The sequence below is a fragment of the Lissotriton helveticus genome, chromosome 6, assembly GCF_964261635.1.
Source record: "Lissotriton helveticus chromosome 6, aLisHel1.1, whole genome shotgun sequence".
NCBI lineage: Eukaryota > Metazoa > Chordata > Amphibia > Caudata > Salamandridae > Lissotriton > Lissotriton helveticus.
The window spans coordinates 836137554-836153948 of NC_136067.1; the positions used below are offsets into that span (position 1 = coordinate 836137554).

The following is a 16395-nucleotide window of genomic DNA, read 5'->3' on the forward strand; positions in this document are numbered from 1 at the left end:
CGTTGTTCCTGAGCCCGCCAACTTGGGCTCTGACCTCGCCTAGTTTAACAATTCTCCGGCTTCTTGCAATTACCTTCTATAACTCAACTACAGGGTCCAGATTGTTTCACATTTTTTCGTGCAGCCTCTACTTTGATAAACCACCTTCACTGCCTGCTGACACCAGTCTAAATCTTGTTTCCAGGCCGTAACCATTAGTGGATCAGCCACCGCCATGAACTCTTGGTCACTCCCGATGCTGGCATAAGCCATGTTTTAGTGCGTTTGGGCCAGGTTCTCTCCCCTGTCACTCCCAATAGGTGACAACGCACCTCGACTGGGACCTGAATACCCAGTACAGTGGACATCAACCGGGATACGCCATCCCAGTAGTGTTGGATTTTAGGACAGGTCCAGAGGATGTGGAAGAAGGTACCCACCTCCCCACAACCCCTAAGCCATTGGTTAGAGTCACACCGGCTTAGCCTCTGTTGGAGTGTTTGGGCAGTGTATGACCTGTGTAAAATAATAAGCTGAATACGTCTGAATCTTGCTCGTGTTAGTAATTTCTCTAGGACTCTGGATGTCCTCAGCCCAATCGACATCTTCCAGCAGTCCCAGGTCTGTCTCCCACACCTCCGTCAGGGGGCCCAACGGATCCGTAAAATTATTCATAAGCCTATGATGCGTAAGAGAGACAGCCTTGCTTACCAATGGATCCAGCAGCAACCTATCTTCTAGTGGGGAGTAGTCAGGTAGCAGCTCTCCTTCCAGTATGTGGCACTTTAAGGTGTGTCTTAGCTGCCGATATCCGAACCGCTCCCCAACTGCCAAACATCTCTGAGATGGTCGATCCTGACGAGGCCCCACCTACGGAAGCCCAACAAGCGTCCAACTTCTCCCAATTGATCTCTGTCCCATAATGGGGTTAAGTCTGTTAATCTGAATTCCCACCCCAGTAGTTTTGTGGCCGAGCGCCATGCCTGTATCATTGACTTAGTGTGTGCAGGGAAGGGTGTCTCACGTCCCTTACAATACAATGCCGCTGGATAACCACCAGGCCCCATGATATGGCGGTCTACCCGGTACGCTGGGTCAGTATATGGTGCAAAACCCCAGACATTTGCATTGATAAGCTGGGACACAAGGTAGTAACTCCTGACGTCTGGCACCGCCAGCCCACCCTCGTAGACTCCCTGTTATATCTTACACAGTGCAATTCAGGAGCTGCCTCGCCAATAGCAGGTTGCGCAGTGCCTCCGTCAATCATTTGAAAGATTGCGCTCGGGACCAGGTAAAGGGTGTTTTGAAGCACATAAGGCAGGCGTGGGAGGGCCATCATCTTGAATAAGACGGCCCGACCAATAAGAGAGATCGGCAGCCTCCGCCAGTCAGTCACGTCCCTTTGCAACCTCTCCAGGTGAGAGAGTAGATTCAGTTCTAGGAAACTTTTCACTGATTTAGTGACCCAGTTACCCAAGTACTTAAATTCCTCCTGCTGCACCAGGGCCGCACACGCTGACGTGAGTTGTGGAATCTCGCCCGCCAGGGGAAAAACTATTGCTTTATCCCAGTTTATCTGGTAGCTAGAATAGTTACCAAAGGTTCTGAAGATATGTATGAGCCTATGGAGTGTGTGGCATGGCTTATGTGCATAGAGCAAGATATCATCATCATACAGGGAGATACGTTCCTCCCAGCCTCCCCAACTTCTATCCCATACACTAGGGGTCCCTACGCACCCACGCCGCAAGTGGCTCAAGAGTCTTCTCAAATGCAATAGGGGCAAGTGGGCACCCCTGTCGTGTGCCTCTAGAGCGGAAATGGCCTGGATATCGCCCCGTTAACCCAGATGCTTGCCAATGGGTCAGAGTACAGAAGGCGAACCCACATGCAAAACTTTGGTCTGAAGCCTAGCCGGGCCAGGACCGCAAACGGGTACGGCCACTCAATACTGTCAAATGCCATACAGGCATTAAGCGACAGCACCGCCGCAGCCTCCGTCAATGGGTTGCCGTCACATGCATTACTCCATACAGTCAACATAGGTTACATCTAGTACTCCTCTGTGGCATAAACCCGGATTGGTCCGGGTGTACTTTCGTGGAGATAATGGGGCGCAGTCTATTAGCCAATACCTTTGCCAACACCTTGGCTTCTAAATTAAGAAGGGAGATGGGTTCATAGGAGCTGCATTGCTCCAGAGGCTTGCCTAATTTGGGGATGACCACTATTGCGGCTAGGCGTAAGTCTTCTGGCAATCGTTCTTCATTCCGTGCCACTTGAAACATATTAAGCATCGGTTGAGCTCCAGAGTCCATAACACATTTATACATCTCTGCTGGCAGCCCCTTCAGACCATGCACCTTCCCAGATTGTATCTCTCCTATGGTCTCAGAGACCTCTTCCACTGTCAGGTCTTGTTCAATTGCATCCCTGTCCCCTGCCTAGAGTTCCAGCAGGGAGCTGTCCCTTAGCAACTCTGCACTGTCCTCCCCCGTCCAGTCTAAGACAGCCTGTTATGTTGCTTTGTAGTAGGTTGCAAAAGCCTCAATTATTGCCGTTCTGGTCTTGCACAGCAAGCCATCTTGGCCCTGGAGCGCCAACACCCAGTTCCTGTCTCTGCCCCTTTTCTCCAACCATGCTATTGGTTTATTAGCCTTATCGCCCACATCGTATATACGCCGCTGTGTGACAACCGCATGCAGAGCACACAGCGTCTTCTTCTGGATCTCTCAACTCCCTTTGTTTGAGGCGCAGCTTATCTCCCAAGGTAGGGTCATTCGCCTCCTGTTGCCTCAGTCGTTTCTCAATTGTATCTATTTCCTGCTCTTGGTCAGTGCCCCGAGAGCGGCGCTCTTTCCTCCTACCCCCATTTCTGCCTGAACATAGACACTTGCTACCACTTAGTACGCCTCCCACAACACACACTGTGAGTTAACCGAACCAGTGTTTTCTACAAAGTATTGTTCGGTACGCTCACTAAACTTATCCTGGAATTTACGGCCCTTAAAGTACCAGGGATCAATGCATGGCAGAAGAACATAGTCCCGCGCCGGGCCCCTGCAGAGACACTTCGAACGGAAAGTGATCTGATATACCGCTTGTTTTATGGTGCGCGTCTCGGAACTGTCCCACATGCACACCCTGCGTTAAAACGTAGTCTAGTCATGACCTACTATCATGCGCCGCTGATATATGTTTAGACTGTCTAGTGGATGGGTTGTGTGCTTTCCACAGGTCAATAAGCCCCAATGCTACTACAAAGGCTTGGAATGACTCTAGGCCCACCACCCAGGGGGATAGAATTACTCTAGCTAGGTTTAGGGACATCGTATCATTCATGCCCCCCCTCACCCCCCCAATATGAGGATACCCGGGGATAAGTCAAGAAGCAGTCTGCTGAGCTGCAGAAACGGCTCATTATGAAGCTTCGGGGGTATATATGTGGAGCATAGATTGATGGTACAAACTTCCCAAGTCCCTGCCACATATCTACCCAATGGGTCGTTCCAAATGCAACCCGGTAGAAAGGGTATCGTATTCCTAGCTAGTATTGTGACCCCTCTAGAGTCAGATGTGAATCCCTTTATGTGCCAGGAGAGTGTACCCAAACCTATTAAGTGCCTGATGGTGATTAACTTTTAGATGTGTCTCCTGTAGGAGATCGGTGGAATGTCTACGTAGATATTGTAGCACCATGGTTCATTTAATTTTATCCCCTAGGCCTTTGAGGTTCCATGATAGGACCCTTAGGACAATCGTAACCTGGGTATCCATGTCTTGGCCGTCAAATAATGAAACCCATTCTCCCATTCCTCCACCCCGCCCAACCTCCCTGTTTCTTCGTATCGGATTGTCTTGTATCCCGTATGTCGGTGTATCAGGAGCAAAAACAGCAAACCTTTAAACATGCAAAACTCATGGATGCACAAACTCTTCCCTATAACAAACTCCCCTCACACTGCTACCCTGCACCGTAGGTCTAAAACTGCCCACAACCCCGATTTGCAGAGCGCCTGCCATCCTTTTAAAACAAGCACTATTTACTGGGTCAGCTAGCACCGCCACATCTTAACAGGTGACACCCCCGCTCCACTTCTTTTCCCGCATGCACGTATGTCCATTTCTATTCCAATGATTGACCTCAGCCCTTACCTGGTCCGCAGCTGCAGAGAGGACTGATTTCATTCCCTAAGTCATAATGCGTCCGGCACCGCCAAGGCTCCATATCCAGACTGTTTGTGCCTTGCTGCTCACTCCCACAGGCCAAGACCAGCCCCACCCCACTCACTCGACAGGGCTCAGTAGATGGGCCATCCTGAAAGAGTCTTGCATCCATGTCATCTTCGTGCAACCCCCGGGGGATCGGTCTGCTCGATTCCCACATTGTTGTCGATCTGTTCCTTCCCCTGCTGTTGCTTGGCTGGTCTCCCACTCTCCAGCCAGTTTCACACCTCCGCCGGCATTGTGAAGTGCAATGCCTTTCCGTTGTGCAGAACCGGGAGTTTTGCCAGGAATAGCATCATATAGTTATGATTCTCTGCACGCAACGCCCTCTTGACTTCATCAAAGGTACACCGCTGGCACTGCACCAGCAGGGTAAAGTCTGGGAAGAACCGAATCATTGCGTTCTCATACAGGAAGTCCCCTCTAGAACAAGCCCCCGGAAAATGGCGTCACGGTTGCAGAAATTAAGGATCATGGAGATAATGGTCCTTGGAGGAGCTCTGGGTTTAGGCATAGAAATGGGTGTCCTGTGTGCCCTTTCCGCGGAGAAAAAGTTTGAAATTCGTTTGGGCTTTAGGTGTTTGATGAGAAGTTCCTCCAAGAAGAGGTCCATGCATAGGCCTTCCGCCCCCCCAGGCACCCCACCACCCTAATGTTGTTTCTTCGGGCTCTCCCTTCCTGATTTTCAAGTTTCACGGCCATTATCTTATGCTGGTGGGCCAGATGTTGAACCCGTTCTTCCAATTTCCAAGTAGACGATTGGAGCTCGCTAATATTTCTTTGCCACAGCAACCGTCTCTGAATTTTTATTTTTGTCTGCCTAAGAAGTTTACGTCAATAGTAACTTTGACCATCTCGAACTCAAGGGTTGCTCCTAGATCTTGGATGGCTGTCATTATGGCCTCCTGTGGCTCCTGCCACTCCCTCCACCACTGCCTGCCTAGGTATCACATATTTATCCAGTTTGTTGGTCTGGGTTGGGGGGGCACCCCTTGGTCTCATTGTGTCCGCCGCTTGAGAACACCCTGGTGCTCTCCCCCTTTTAACAGCAGTCTCCTTGGGGAAGGTGGGCCTAAAAGGAAAATCTGAACTGCCAAAGGATGAATTATTTCCCCCCACTCTCAGGCTCAGGGCAACAGCTCAGGGGGCTGGATGGGCTTCTGCCGGGCCCCACTGCCGGTTGCTCGATCGTGTGGTGCGTGACTCACTTTATCTATGCTTCTAGCAGTATACTGTTATTCTGGCGTCCAGCCAATAAAAGGAAGTACTTGTTCCGTTCCCTCTCATTTTTCATTCTATTGTCCAGCCAATAAAAGGAAGTATTTGTTCCGTTCCCTCTTAATTTTAATTCTATTGGGCCTCAATCTTCTCCCAGGTATGCCCCCTACTTGCCCCAGGCCGATTGTGGTCTGATACCTGCCCCCAGCTCCAGCCAGGCTCTCTCTGCAACCACCCAGGCTGTGTCTGTCTTGTTCAGGAGGGCTGGTGATCCCCCTCAGGGTTCTCACCTCACTCTGTTGCTTCCCCTTTCCACTGTCCCAGGTGGCAGGGGGACCCAAGAGTGCTCCTCCTCATGTCTCTTTTCCAGCTCAGGTGAGGCAAGGGACCGCACCCCTGCCTCCAGGTCACCTGCGGTCCGGGCAGCCAGTGCAGGGCCTCGTCTCGCCCGGCTTTCGATCGGCTTCTCCCCGCATCATCCTGGCCCTTACCCCGGACACGCCCTGTGCAGGCCTCCTATGTCCGGCGTCCGCCAGGAGCCACTAGCCCTCCTGGAGTGTCGTTATTGGGTTGGCAATCTTCAAACAAACAGGGGGGGGCGGTTTTTTGCCCCCAGCCCAGGTTCAGTGGATTAAGTTTGAATGTCAGGGGAAGAAGGGCCACCGTACAGCTTCCAACTATGCGGCCATCTTGGCGGATGCCAAGCCACGCCCCAAGAAGGATAGGATTACCTTCAAAAGTGTAATACGTACAGCGATAAAAGCAGATGAATTGTCTTTGGTCTGTCAATAAGCTGCCCCTCTTGCATCTTAGTTGGAGACCTAATAAAAAGAACTTCACCTACTCTTTTCATTCTCTTAACTCATTAAATCCAGTGTAGATGACAAGATTAAACAAGCATTGGCATAGGCAATAGGTCTCACCTTTGGGACCTTAAAAAGTGTTTTAGCCAGAGCTATAGGCTTTGCCAATGTTTTTAAGCCATGTTATAGAGCATTGTGGCTGCTGTGCAGCATGTTGAAAAGTTATAATAAAAAAGTGTTTTTTTTGTTACTTATAACTATATAATCAAGAAGACATTATGTACAACTGAATGTCCCAATTAAAAAAGAATGAACTTAAAAATGTCTTATTTTTTTTTGTCCTTGCAATGCTGGCAACTTCTTCCTGTCTGTTCTAATGTGGAGGTGGTGATTAGTGATGCTGAGGTGGTAATTAGTGATGCAGTGGTGGTGGTAAGACATGGTGAGGTTGTGTTGCAGTAGTATTTAGGTGGTGCTTAGTTGGTGCTAAGGTGGTGCTGAGTTCTGTTCAGTTGATATTGTGTTGAGGTGATGCTTGTTTGATGCTGAGGTGATGTGCGCTGTAGGATGTATTTTTAAAGAGATTTAATAAATTACATCCTCAAAAGAAATTATCACCTCCTCCAAAACCCTCTATGTTACAGAAAAACAGAAATGATTCTAAAAAGCCTTAAAAAGAATCTGCTCGCAAAATACTTATTTTTCACTCAAGATCAACAACCCATAAAACCTGTGATTTAAGCATGCTTGTAAAAAACAGACGGCATAACATTACAGGAAATAGAGAGGGCTTACTGCAGCTCTCTTATTGCTATGAAAGACGTCTATACTATGCGCCTATTCAATACTGCCCCAAAAAATGTGGTGTGTTTTTCCTGTGGCTTTTCCGATAGTTTAGACAAGAACGTCATTTCTTTTAATATGGGTGTTTGTTGGTAAATAGTGCAATAGTTAATCTCGAGTGGCCCCAGTTGAATACTCTTTTTTGGGGGGGAGGGGGAGTTGCAAAATGCAGACAGTCCTATTTTAGTATCTCATGCTTGCAGACTGAAAGTTTTGAAAGTCAAACTACAGATGTGGTCTTTGCAGTAGAGCAGCTGGCAAAGGGTTTGACAACTATGTAAGGAAACATGTTGAAGCACTTGCATTTTGAGTAGTTGGGAATGCAACAGCAGTGTAGTGGAAACAGCCGCACGTGACCATGGAAGTCTTCTTATGGATGTGAAACACTCCAAACTCTCCCTCTGACATCATGCCCTGAGACGACGGCTCCACGCTGTTATTTCTAAATGAGTCAGCTCTTGTTCTGTGTGTGTGCCCGTTCCCTATTCAAGCTCTCAGGAGCGCGTGCTGCAGCTGTAGTCTACACCTTTTTTGCACACAAGTGTGCGCGATGCAGTGTAGGAATGGCTGTTAGGTATTGGGGTTGGGGAAAAGCATGCACAGTGGAGTTTTAATGTCGCCATGGAATATTGAAATCCAAAGCAGGGGGAGGCACCCCACTCCCTCCCCCCAAAAAAGACTGGAGTCTTCCGAATCCGAAGTTCTGGTCTGTGTAACCTGAAACTGTCCATGCAAAGTGAGGAATATAATGAGCTGTGTCAGGGCGGCACAGAGAATTAGCGCAGATCTTTTTTTTAAAAGAAAGTCAATTGATGACACTGTACTTGTACTAAAGTTAAAGATATCATTAATTGTTATTGTAATTTGTTGTGTTTGGGGACTTTAATGGTTTTGTATTTATTATGTTTCATAGCATCAAGCCGGTACGCTACTTTTAACGCAATTAATGTCTCACTGTGAGGAGCACAGTGAAGAAACGCTGTGACCACTCGGGTCTGAACTAAGTAGGTAAACAAAAGCACCAGAGGTTGGCGAACCTCGCACATGGAGACTGCGCTGCAGAAAGCGAGTTGTCTCCTGCTTTGGGGTCCCTGGGAAGGGGGCTGGACTGCGAGTGTGCTCAGGGAGCGCTTAACAGCATAGGAAACAAAGGGAGGATCACTTGTATAAAGAAAGTAGAGGAAGTGCAGCGGCCGTGAAGCGGGTGCCGCGCTAAGCAAAAGAAACAAATATTAACATGGCGCCTAATCTAGACAACGAGAAAGCATCAGCCGGAAGGAAAGCTCAAGCACGGCAAAAGAAGCCGGCACACGTAGTAAACAAAACTCGAACACTTCTCACTACAATCCAAAAACACAAGCAGATGCAGGTTAAAAAAAAAAGAGTGCTCACAGAGTATAATTAATACCAAAAAGAGTAAGAGCACATGTAACAGAGGCAGTCCTCAAGGGAGGTTATAAAAGTCCAAAAGGAGGGACTATTAAGCATATTCACCGAACAAAAGCAGGCATTTATGAAGGGCAGTAACCGGAACCAATGAAAAAGGTGGGCGTTGCTTGAAGCCCATATTGTAGATAAAGCGTGTCTCAAAGAGACAGTGCATGCGCTCCAAGGCGAGACCTAAAAATGAAGACTGATGCAAACCTCTGGGAATGGAAAAAGTAAAATAGACTTTTATTGTAAAAACTAACACCACCGTGATCCTATGTCTTTCTGGAAGAGGCTCTTGCAACAGGACCAAAATATATTTTCTCAGCAGCAGATGTTTTATGGAGGCAAAGGAAATTGGCCACCTGAAGTGTCCGTGGAAAAAAAACCTTACCTGTCACCAAGCAATGATTCTGACATCCTACCCCCAGTGTTCCTCATCCCGGTGGGGGAGAACATCTTAAACAATCACCCTGCATAGCAGATGTTAGGGAATTACAAATTGGTGCTTGATATTGTGCAGGCATTATTTTCTGGGACACCTGGTAAAGGAATGCCTGGAAGATCAATGAAGCCAGAGCTATGCAGTCCAATATCTTGTGCGATGTTCAACAAAAACAATATGCAAGATAGAGCCTTATTTCAGCAATCACTGGAGGATTTTGGAATCTGCATGGATGATCTATTTTAAGAGAAGGTATCCAAGGAAGCAACAATTCAATTTCAACATGTTGCAAATTACAGCAGCCCATGAAGCCCTTAAGTTCTTCCTGACTGACAGCTGCACGAGCATCAACCACCTCTACAACTACATTATGTCTGCAATGTATTAGCTGCAAAAACAGGGAGGCTTGAATTGTGGGGGACTCAAAAGGTAAGCTTATCAATCTGGTACTGGCTGTTGGAGAGGAGCCTTCACATTACACATCTCTCAGGCCATCCAAACTGAAAAGACAAATTAGCTCAACAGAAATAGTTTTGAATAGCATAAGAGGGTACCAGTCAAGTAGGTGTTTTCTGATGTTTTTGCTTCATGACACTGCCAAGGCATCAGTTTATTCACAACTTAAAAAAATATAGAAAATGTTAAGACTGTGTCATGAACCAATGGGGGGGGGAGATCTTTTGACAGACTTGTGAAGGAAATGCCTCTGTTTTCCTCAGATTCCAGTGCTTCTATGGGTGATCTCCCAAGTTCAAGCAGTGCAAAGTGAAGAGGATTCTCATTAATCAAGACGAACTCAATCTATAATGATATTCAGATCTACTGCATATGGCCATCTATCCAATCAAGAGTCCTCTATGCTGGCCAGACACGTCCTTCAGTTTGTTAGGCAAGATTTTAACTATAGCCTTCCATCACTGAGATCAACCACGTTGCTCTAGAGTGTCCAGTTTGGATTTATGAATGTCCCAGATGTCCAACCTGGGACATGCTTTTAAAGTGTAAGAGTTTCAGCATTGGGTGGCAGGAAGATCTGCAAACCTTCCACAATGAAAAGCTATTGCCATACCTTTACCTGGCGAAATCAGCGAGAGATTGCTTCTCTCTTGAGGTAAACTCATATGCTATTGCTGCTTATCATGTGTCCTTCTTAAGCACATATTTTAAGGTCAGTCCTAGGCAGCGCTTGCCCTGTCTCTTCCAGACATGCTGTATCTAGGATGTGGGCTTGAAAAAACGCCCATCATGTTCATTGGTTCTTGTTGCTGTCCTTTAGAAATACTGGCTTTACATTGGTGAGTACACTTAGTAGTTCCTCCTTTTGGAATTTTGTATCCTTCCATGAGGACTGGTCCTCATGCATGTGTCCTTACTGTTCAGGTTATTTATACTTAGAGAGAACTCATTTTTAGTTGGCCTACCTCTTAACTTGTGGACGGTTCTGTTTACTCATGCAGTGAAACTTCTGTCCCATCATTTGCTTGCCCTTGCCATCCCTTTAGCTCACTAGCCTCTCCCTTCCCACAACACTGCTTCTTGCTTCATATCCTTTATTCTTCCCGTGCCCCCCCCACCTCACCCCTCCCACAGCACTCTTAACAGGCCTCCACCAACCCTCTGAGGCCACTGCTCGTTTTTTGTGTTACTTTACAAATGCTTTTATTTATATAGTACACTCAGGTCATTAAACAATCAACTTATTATCACATGATGTTGAGCTTGACAGCAGACTCGAAACGGGATCCCCAGTTCACCAGCCGGCAGCTCACATCGCTGTGTCATATCCTTTGCCTAGTCATGTTATAGGGTGCAGGACCATATGTGCCAAAAGAGGTCCCAAGGGACACCCAGTGACAGCCTGTTGTACTGCACCATCACATCGCTGTATAGGTAAAAACAAATTGGCATTTATAATGCCAATAGCTCCAACTCCAACAAATGCAAGACCTATTGCATTTCCAATGCTTGTTTCATTATGCATGTGATTTCCCCCAGCATGGCAGAAACTCCCTGAAAGGTCTTAATAAAGTGTTGTCAAAGTTTGTGACCACATTTGGAGCCCATACACACAGTGTAATATCAACATTTATCTCGTAAATTGTCTAATAGAAAATTGTCTTACTAGAGGTAGTCGCTTCAAAAATTGTTGGTGAGCTTCTGACTCTTTATGCGCAGGAACCATACTGGAGCTCCCTTCTAACTCTTCACTTTTCTTGCCTTTGCTTAGTCTGATGTAAAGTGTCTTGTATCTTAGAATGGTACCAGAAAGCTTAATGGGACCTTTCACAATAAGCCTCATTGTAGTAGGTGGAAAGCAACCACTGTTGCTTTCTTGAGAAATGTGCCTGTTCCAGGAATTTTCATGACTGCCATATTGAGACCAGTTCATATTTTTACCACCATGACTGTATTGATTTGAACTTCTGGTGAGTTAGGTTTCCCTGTAAAACTGCTTTACATCAGTGTTTTCTTAAAGTTCCTGGTGCTCAGCCTGGTGTGAGAAAAATGTACCTGTTTGTTTTACTTTGCATGAGTATCAGAGAGAATTCCATGACCGAGAAGAAAAAATATTTGTAATCCAAATTTTCCATCATTACCTTTATCTCTGAATTAATAAACATCGCACCTTCCCCCTCGGGGACCAGGACCTTAGAAACTATTGGGAGACTTCAGTGTGAGTTCAAAAATGTAATTGCTTCACAGGTTCAACTGTGTATGATGGGACAGTTGCGGACTCTAGAATTCTTAATTGAGCAGAGGTACTTCTTGTTCTAATTACAGCCTAGCCAGAGAGAACCACTTGCTGCTTAATGTTATTTATTTGTGTACACCTCTATAGGCTTGTTTTCTGTTATGAATTGTTTTCAGGTTGAAATCGTATCATTTTTTAAAGTATGTTCTGGGATCCAACATGTGCTTGTTAGTATTCACATTAAATAATTACAGAGTGCAGTTTGTCTAACAACATCCCAGTGGATCCATTTAATTGGGACTCTTCTGAATATCGCACTGCCAAGAGCTTTCCCTTCTGTACTTAAGGTGAGCTTCTCCCATCAGGGAAACCATGGAAATGTTTCTGTGCTACAGGTCCATGATGGTGTGTTCTATGCCTCTAGGCTTCATGCAGAGAGGTTGTCCACTATGCCAGGCTACATATATGGTCTTTGCAGACGCACCTAGCAGAATATTGGAACCAACTAATGTACAACAGTCCAAGTTGATGCAAGCATTCTCATCTCTCCTTCCAACTGTCAAATCGTGGGCCCTTATACCTGCCATAAGTGCAGGTTGGGTTTACCAAAGACCTTTCCAAATATAACTAGCAGCACATTGATCAGATCAGTCCACCTTTGCTTAGATGCTCAAGGTTTTCTGTGATGTACCCTAGAGTTGAGATGGAGTGTGCCCCTGCCTCCCATCCCGCATAGCACCTGTAGTGTGTTTGACCCACACCTCAGCAAACACAAAGATCATCCATAGGCGCTTTGGCCTCCCCGTGATATGGAGTGAGACACAGCGTTGGGCTTCAGGGTAATGAGCGCCCAGCTTTGCAACTTCTTATTAATGAGTGTAATTGTTGTCAAGTCACTGGGCTTTACAGAACTTACAGTGGTCTCAATTAAGTGATTATAGTTACATGGCACACCTTTATCTGCTGCTTGCTAGGGAGAGTGGCCTATGTGTTTTTTAATTGTCTGTGATTCCCACACAACTGGGATCCTTGCTCATCCATATAGGACAAGGATGTTGCATGTGTGGACTTACATGTGTGGTGAAAGAAGTACATTGAGTATGTGTAGTGCATGTGTGACCATGGCTACACTATCTTCTATTGTCTAATAGCAGAATCCAAGTGATACCTAAGATGGAGGGTCAACGAGAGAGAATAGACAGCCTATTGGACCTGGAAGGCTCTTTCAGACTTTCAAGAAATCTTTATATTGGAGAAGACTGGAGAGTCTTTTTAAAGCTGGGGAGTCTTCTCTCCCCACTGTCCTCCTCAGTTCTTTCCTGGCCCTTTGTGGTGTGAAAAGGTTACCCCATGCAAATTCACCAGCAGCTGCATGGGACAGCCTAAGTCTCTTTTGTGCCGTTGTTCTGGGTTTCTTCTTCGGTGACATTATCAGCGCTGGAAGGTAGTACACCTGCTGGTAAAGCACAATGTTTATTCTGTTCTCAGAACTTTGAACTACAAAACTTAAAAACGAATACATTCTCAGGTAGGTTGGTCAGACGGAGAAAGTAATTGTTTATTTTCTTTTGCCGTTTTTATCGGAACACTCATACTTTTTTTTAACATGCTCACTATTTCTGGCGAGTTGGATTTACTGACTTTTGCGGTTCTCCTTACAATTTGGCTTCATTAGAATCCCATCAGCCAGCGAGCAAAATATAGAATTTCCTTTCAGGAAAACATCCTCCATCTCAGGAGAGGTTCATAGTATCACCCAGTCATACATTGGATCACTTTAACTTAAGATACATAAAATCTCTCTTGGTTGCACATGGCCTGATGAACTTGAGCTAGCAGTACATGAAGGCTGTCTATAAAATTATATGAATTAATAAAAAATCATTATTGTCCTACAGCAATTTCAGGTGCCTTATGTCTGATGAATAGTTCTAAAACATTACTATGTTGCATCAGTCCTAAAATCTATATGATTGCTTCCCTTTATTCATGATTCATATTAAAAGCCAGATGACCTATTCACCTACATACCTGGCAAGAGGTCTTGAGCTAGTAACTCTTCTCACACCTTGCCTTGTTAGCTTGACCAAGACACTTCTTCAACAAAAACATTGAAAATTGTTGGTGAGGAACCAAAACCATTGGATTCACCCGCAGATGGGATAGAAAGCAGATCCCATTATGACAAATTGGCAGTGTCCTTGAAAGAATTTTATTTAGTAATGTAGAATTGTTGCTAAGATTGTTGGAAGATGCATGATCTCCATTAGTGCTGTAAGGCCACAATAAAAGTGAATGTGCACTATACAAATTTCTCTAGCATAAGGTCCGTAAAGTGTTGACGCCTGTTTAGTTGAACTCATTCTCCAACAGAGTTAACAGTGGATTTGGCATCTTAAAAAGAAGATGACAAATACCAACAACATTACGTTTGAAGACAAGATCATGCATGCCACTTATTGTTACAGATTTCAGTCTGGCTAGAGGCACATTGATATGGCCGTAGAGGGAATGAGATATTTAAGAGAAAGTTAACAAAAGGTGTTTGGCACACTAGTGAAAGTGAAATATCTGTAGATCTCTCAATTTTCAGTCTCCAACTTCTTAAAAAAAATAATATCTGCCTTTGGTCTCAGTAAAGGATAGGCAGTATGATTACCGTTGACCGGGTTGGCCAGAATTAAAATACCACCCATTGCAGAAGGAGAAAATGCACCTGGGCAGTAAAATCCACATTTATGGGTTACCAGCGATGGTACATTTATTGTTAATCTGATTAAAAGAATAAATATTGCCACAAAATAGTTTTACTTGCAACCCTACTTACAACAAACAAATTTGCCACAATCAAATACTGTTAAACTGATGTGTATGTTAGGGGTAATCCTGAAACTCTCTTGAAATGACAAGGGAGAGGTGTTTTGCCTTTTCCCAGATATTTGTGAATTCTGATTAGTCAATGGTATAGAAGGCAACACATTTTATTCCTAGTGGCATTTTTTAGCAGCTGGAATGCTAGAAATGCTGAAAGTATTATTAACACAGGCAGTAATATGTAATTGCATCACAACCTATTTTACCGACTGGCTGACCTGTATTCTCAACAGAATAGTAATACAACTGTGCTGGAATGTTTTCCACAGTGAGGCCATCTTGTTGAAACATTATAAAGACATTCCTATGACAAATAGCTAAAAATATTTTATGATTCCATCCAGTATTGATTTGATGATTGCCATGTGAGCACGGTGCCAGAATATTACCAGCATGGCAGATCCAGAACTTCTAGGTCTTCGTAAAAAGCAGATTTGGAGCTTCTCCTCATTAACTATTGTCTTTTCTCTCTTTTTTGTCATCAGATGGTGAGAAGAAGTACCAGCTTGTAATTCATGGCATTGAGCCCATGCTGGAGACACCAGTGCAGTGGTTAAGTGAACATCTGAGCTACCCTGACAATTTCCTCCACATCAGTATAATTCCTCAGCCCACGGATTGAGCACACAAAACTCTTCTCCAGTTCGAGGCACCTTTGACTGCTTCATCCAGGGGCATGACAGACTTATTCTTATTTACTTTTGTCATTCTTAGTGGAGCAACCCGACCAGAAGAAAACCAAAATTGCTGTTGCAAGCCACAGATGAAAATTCATTCTAATACAAGATAAAGACAACCGACCGGGTGTCACTCTCTGTCGCCAATGATGCTCTGCGTTGTTGTAACCAAACCTTAAGTACAACAAGTCTGCTGTCCTTTTCTAAGGCTGAAAGTTTCACAGCCTGAAAAGCCAATGGGAAACCTAGGTACCAGTCGATTGGTATCTCTCCTAATGAACTAGGGTATTTCTTATCATAACCGTTGGTGCATTTTAGCTACAGGGAGTGGAAACATGTTTACGTTTCCAGAAAACGGTACCGATGGAACCTGTCACCAATTTTTGTAAAACATGAAATCACTGTACAGTCATCACTCCTGTTTGCGAATGTTATGTTTACAGGATGCTTGTTAGCATGGTCAAGAACAGTTGTTTACTTGGGTAAGATACCAATCCTCTTACCCACAGGCCGTAGGTTCTTCGGTTAGAGGCACTGCTTGCCTTTGAGCAGACTCTCCCAGGGCAGTAGACCGACCTGCATTATACAAACTGTTAATGTAAGTGTTCTTTTCAAACGAAAATTTCATTAAAATCGAATCGTTTCTCTTGTGATCTTGCTTTGTATTGCTTCTTTTATTATATTTTCTCGCAGTTCTGTATGTTCTGATGTGTTTTTTAATTGGAATTTTCCCCCTTGTTTTACTCAATTATTGAACCTTGTGGTAACAGTCCAGCACTGATTGCCCTTTTGAATCCCAAGAAAATGCTTCTAGTATGGAATAAGGAGACGGTTAGTTTGCACGCGGTTCTTCACCTTATTCTGGGTTGAAACCATTCCTTCAAAACAAATTGTAACGACTAATACAAAATACTTCTGGGTGAAGAATCATTCCTGAAAACAAAACCTACCAGGTCAGAGTACTGCCTTCTCCAAGGAATGTCATTTGGTTCAGAGTTCTTGTCCCTAACGAATAAAGGTCGGGATTTCAGGCCAACTCCAAACGACCCTTTATAAAACAGTAACTGTATTCTACCCAAGGCCCTAGACTTATGGCTGGTGTCGTGCCACAGTTTGAAACTCAACGGAACATTCCATCTGATTGTTGCTTACCTTTAGTGCTTTGAGGCTCCCCGGTGTTTGCAAAACTTCTCTGATGAATGATAG

At 45.0% G+C, this 16395-nt stretch overlaps 1 protein-coding gene across 3 annotated transcripts in view; it reads left to right on the top strand.

Moving 5' to 3' along the window:
- ATG5 (autophagy related 5) overlaps window positions 1-15842 on the top strand; it is a 540258-nt gene extending 524416 nt beyond the window's left edge. For all 3 annotated transcript variants that reach the window (XM_078648434.1, XM_078648433.1, XM_078648435.1), the window contains exon 8: window positions 14998-15842. In XM_078648434.1, coding sequence (XP_078504560.1) covers window positions 14998-15134 — 137 coding nt within the window. In that variant the 3' untranslated portion in view covers window positions 15135-15842. The remainder of the gene's footprint in view (window positions 1-14997) is intronic.
- Window positions 15843-16395: the final 553 nt, after the last annotated feature.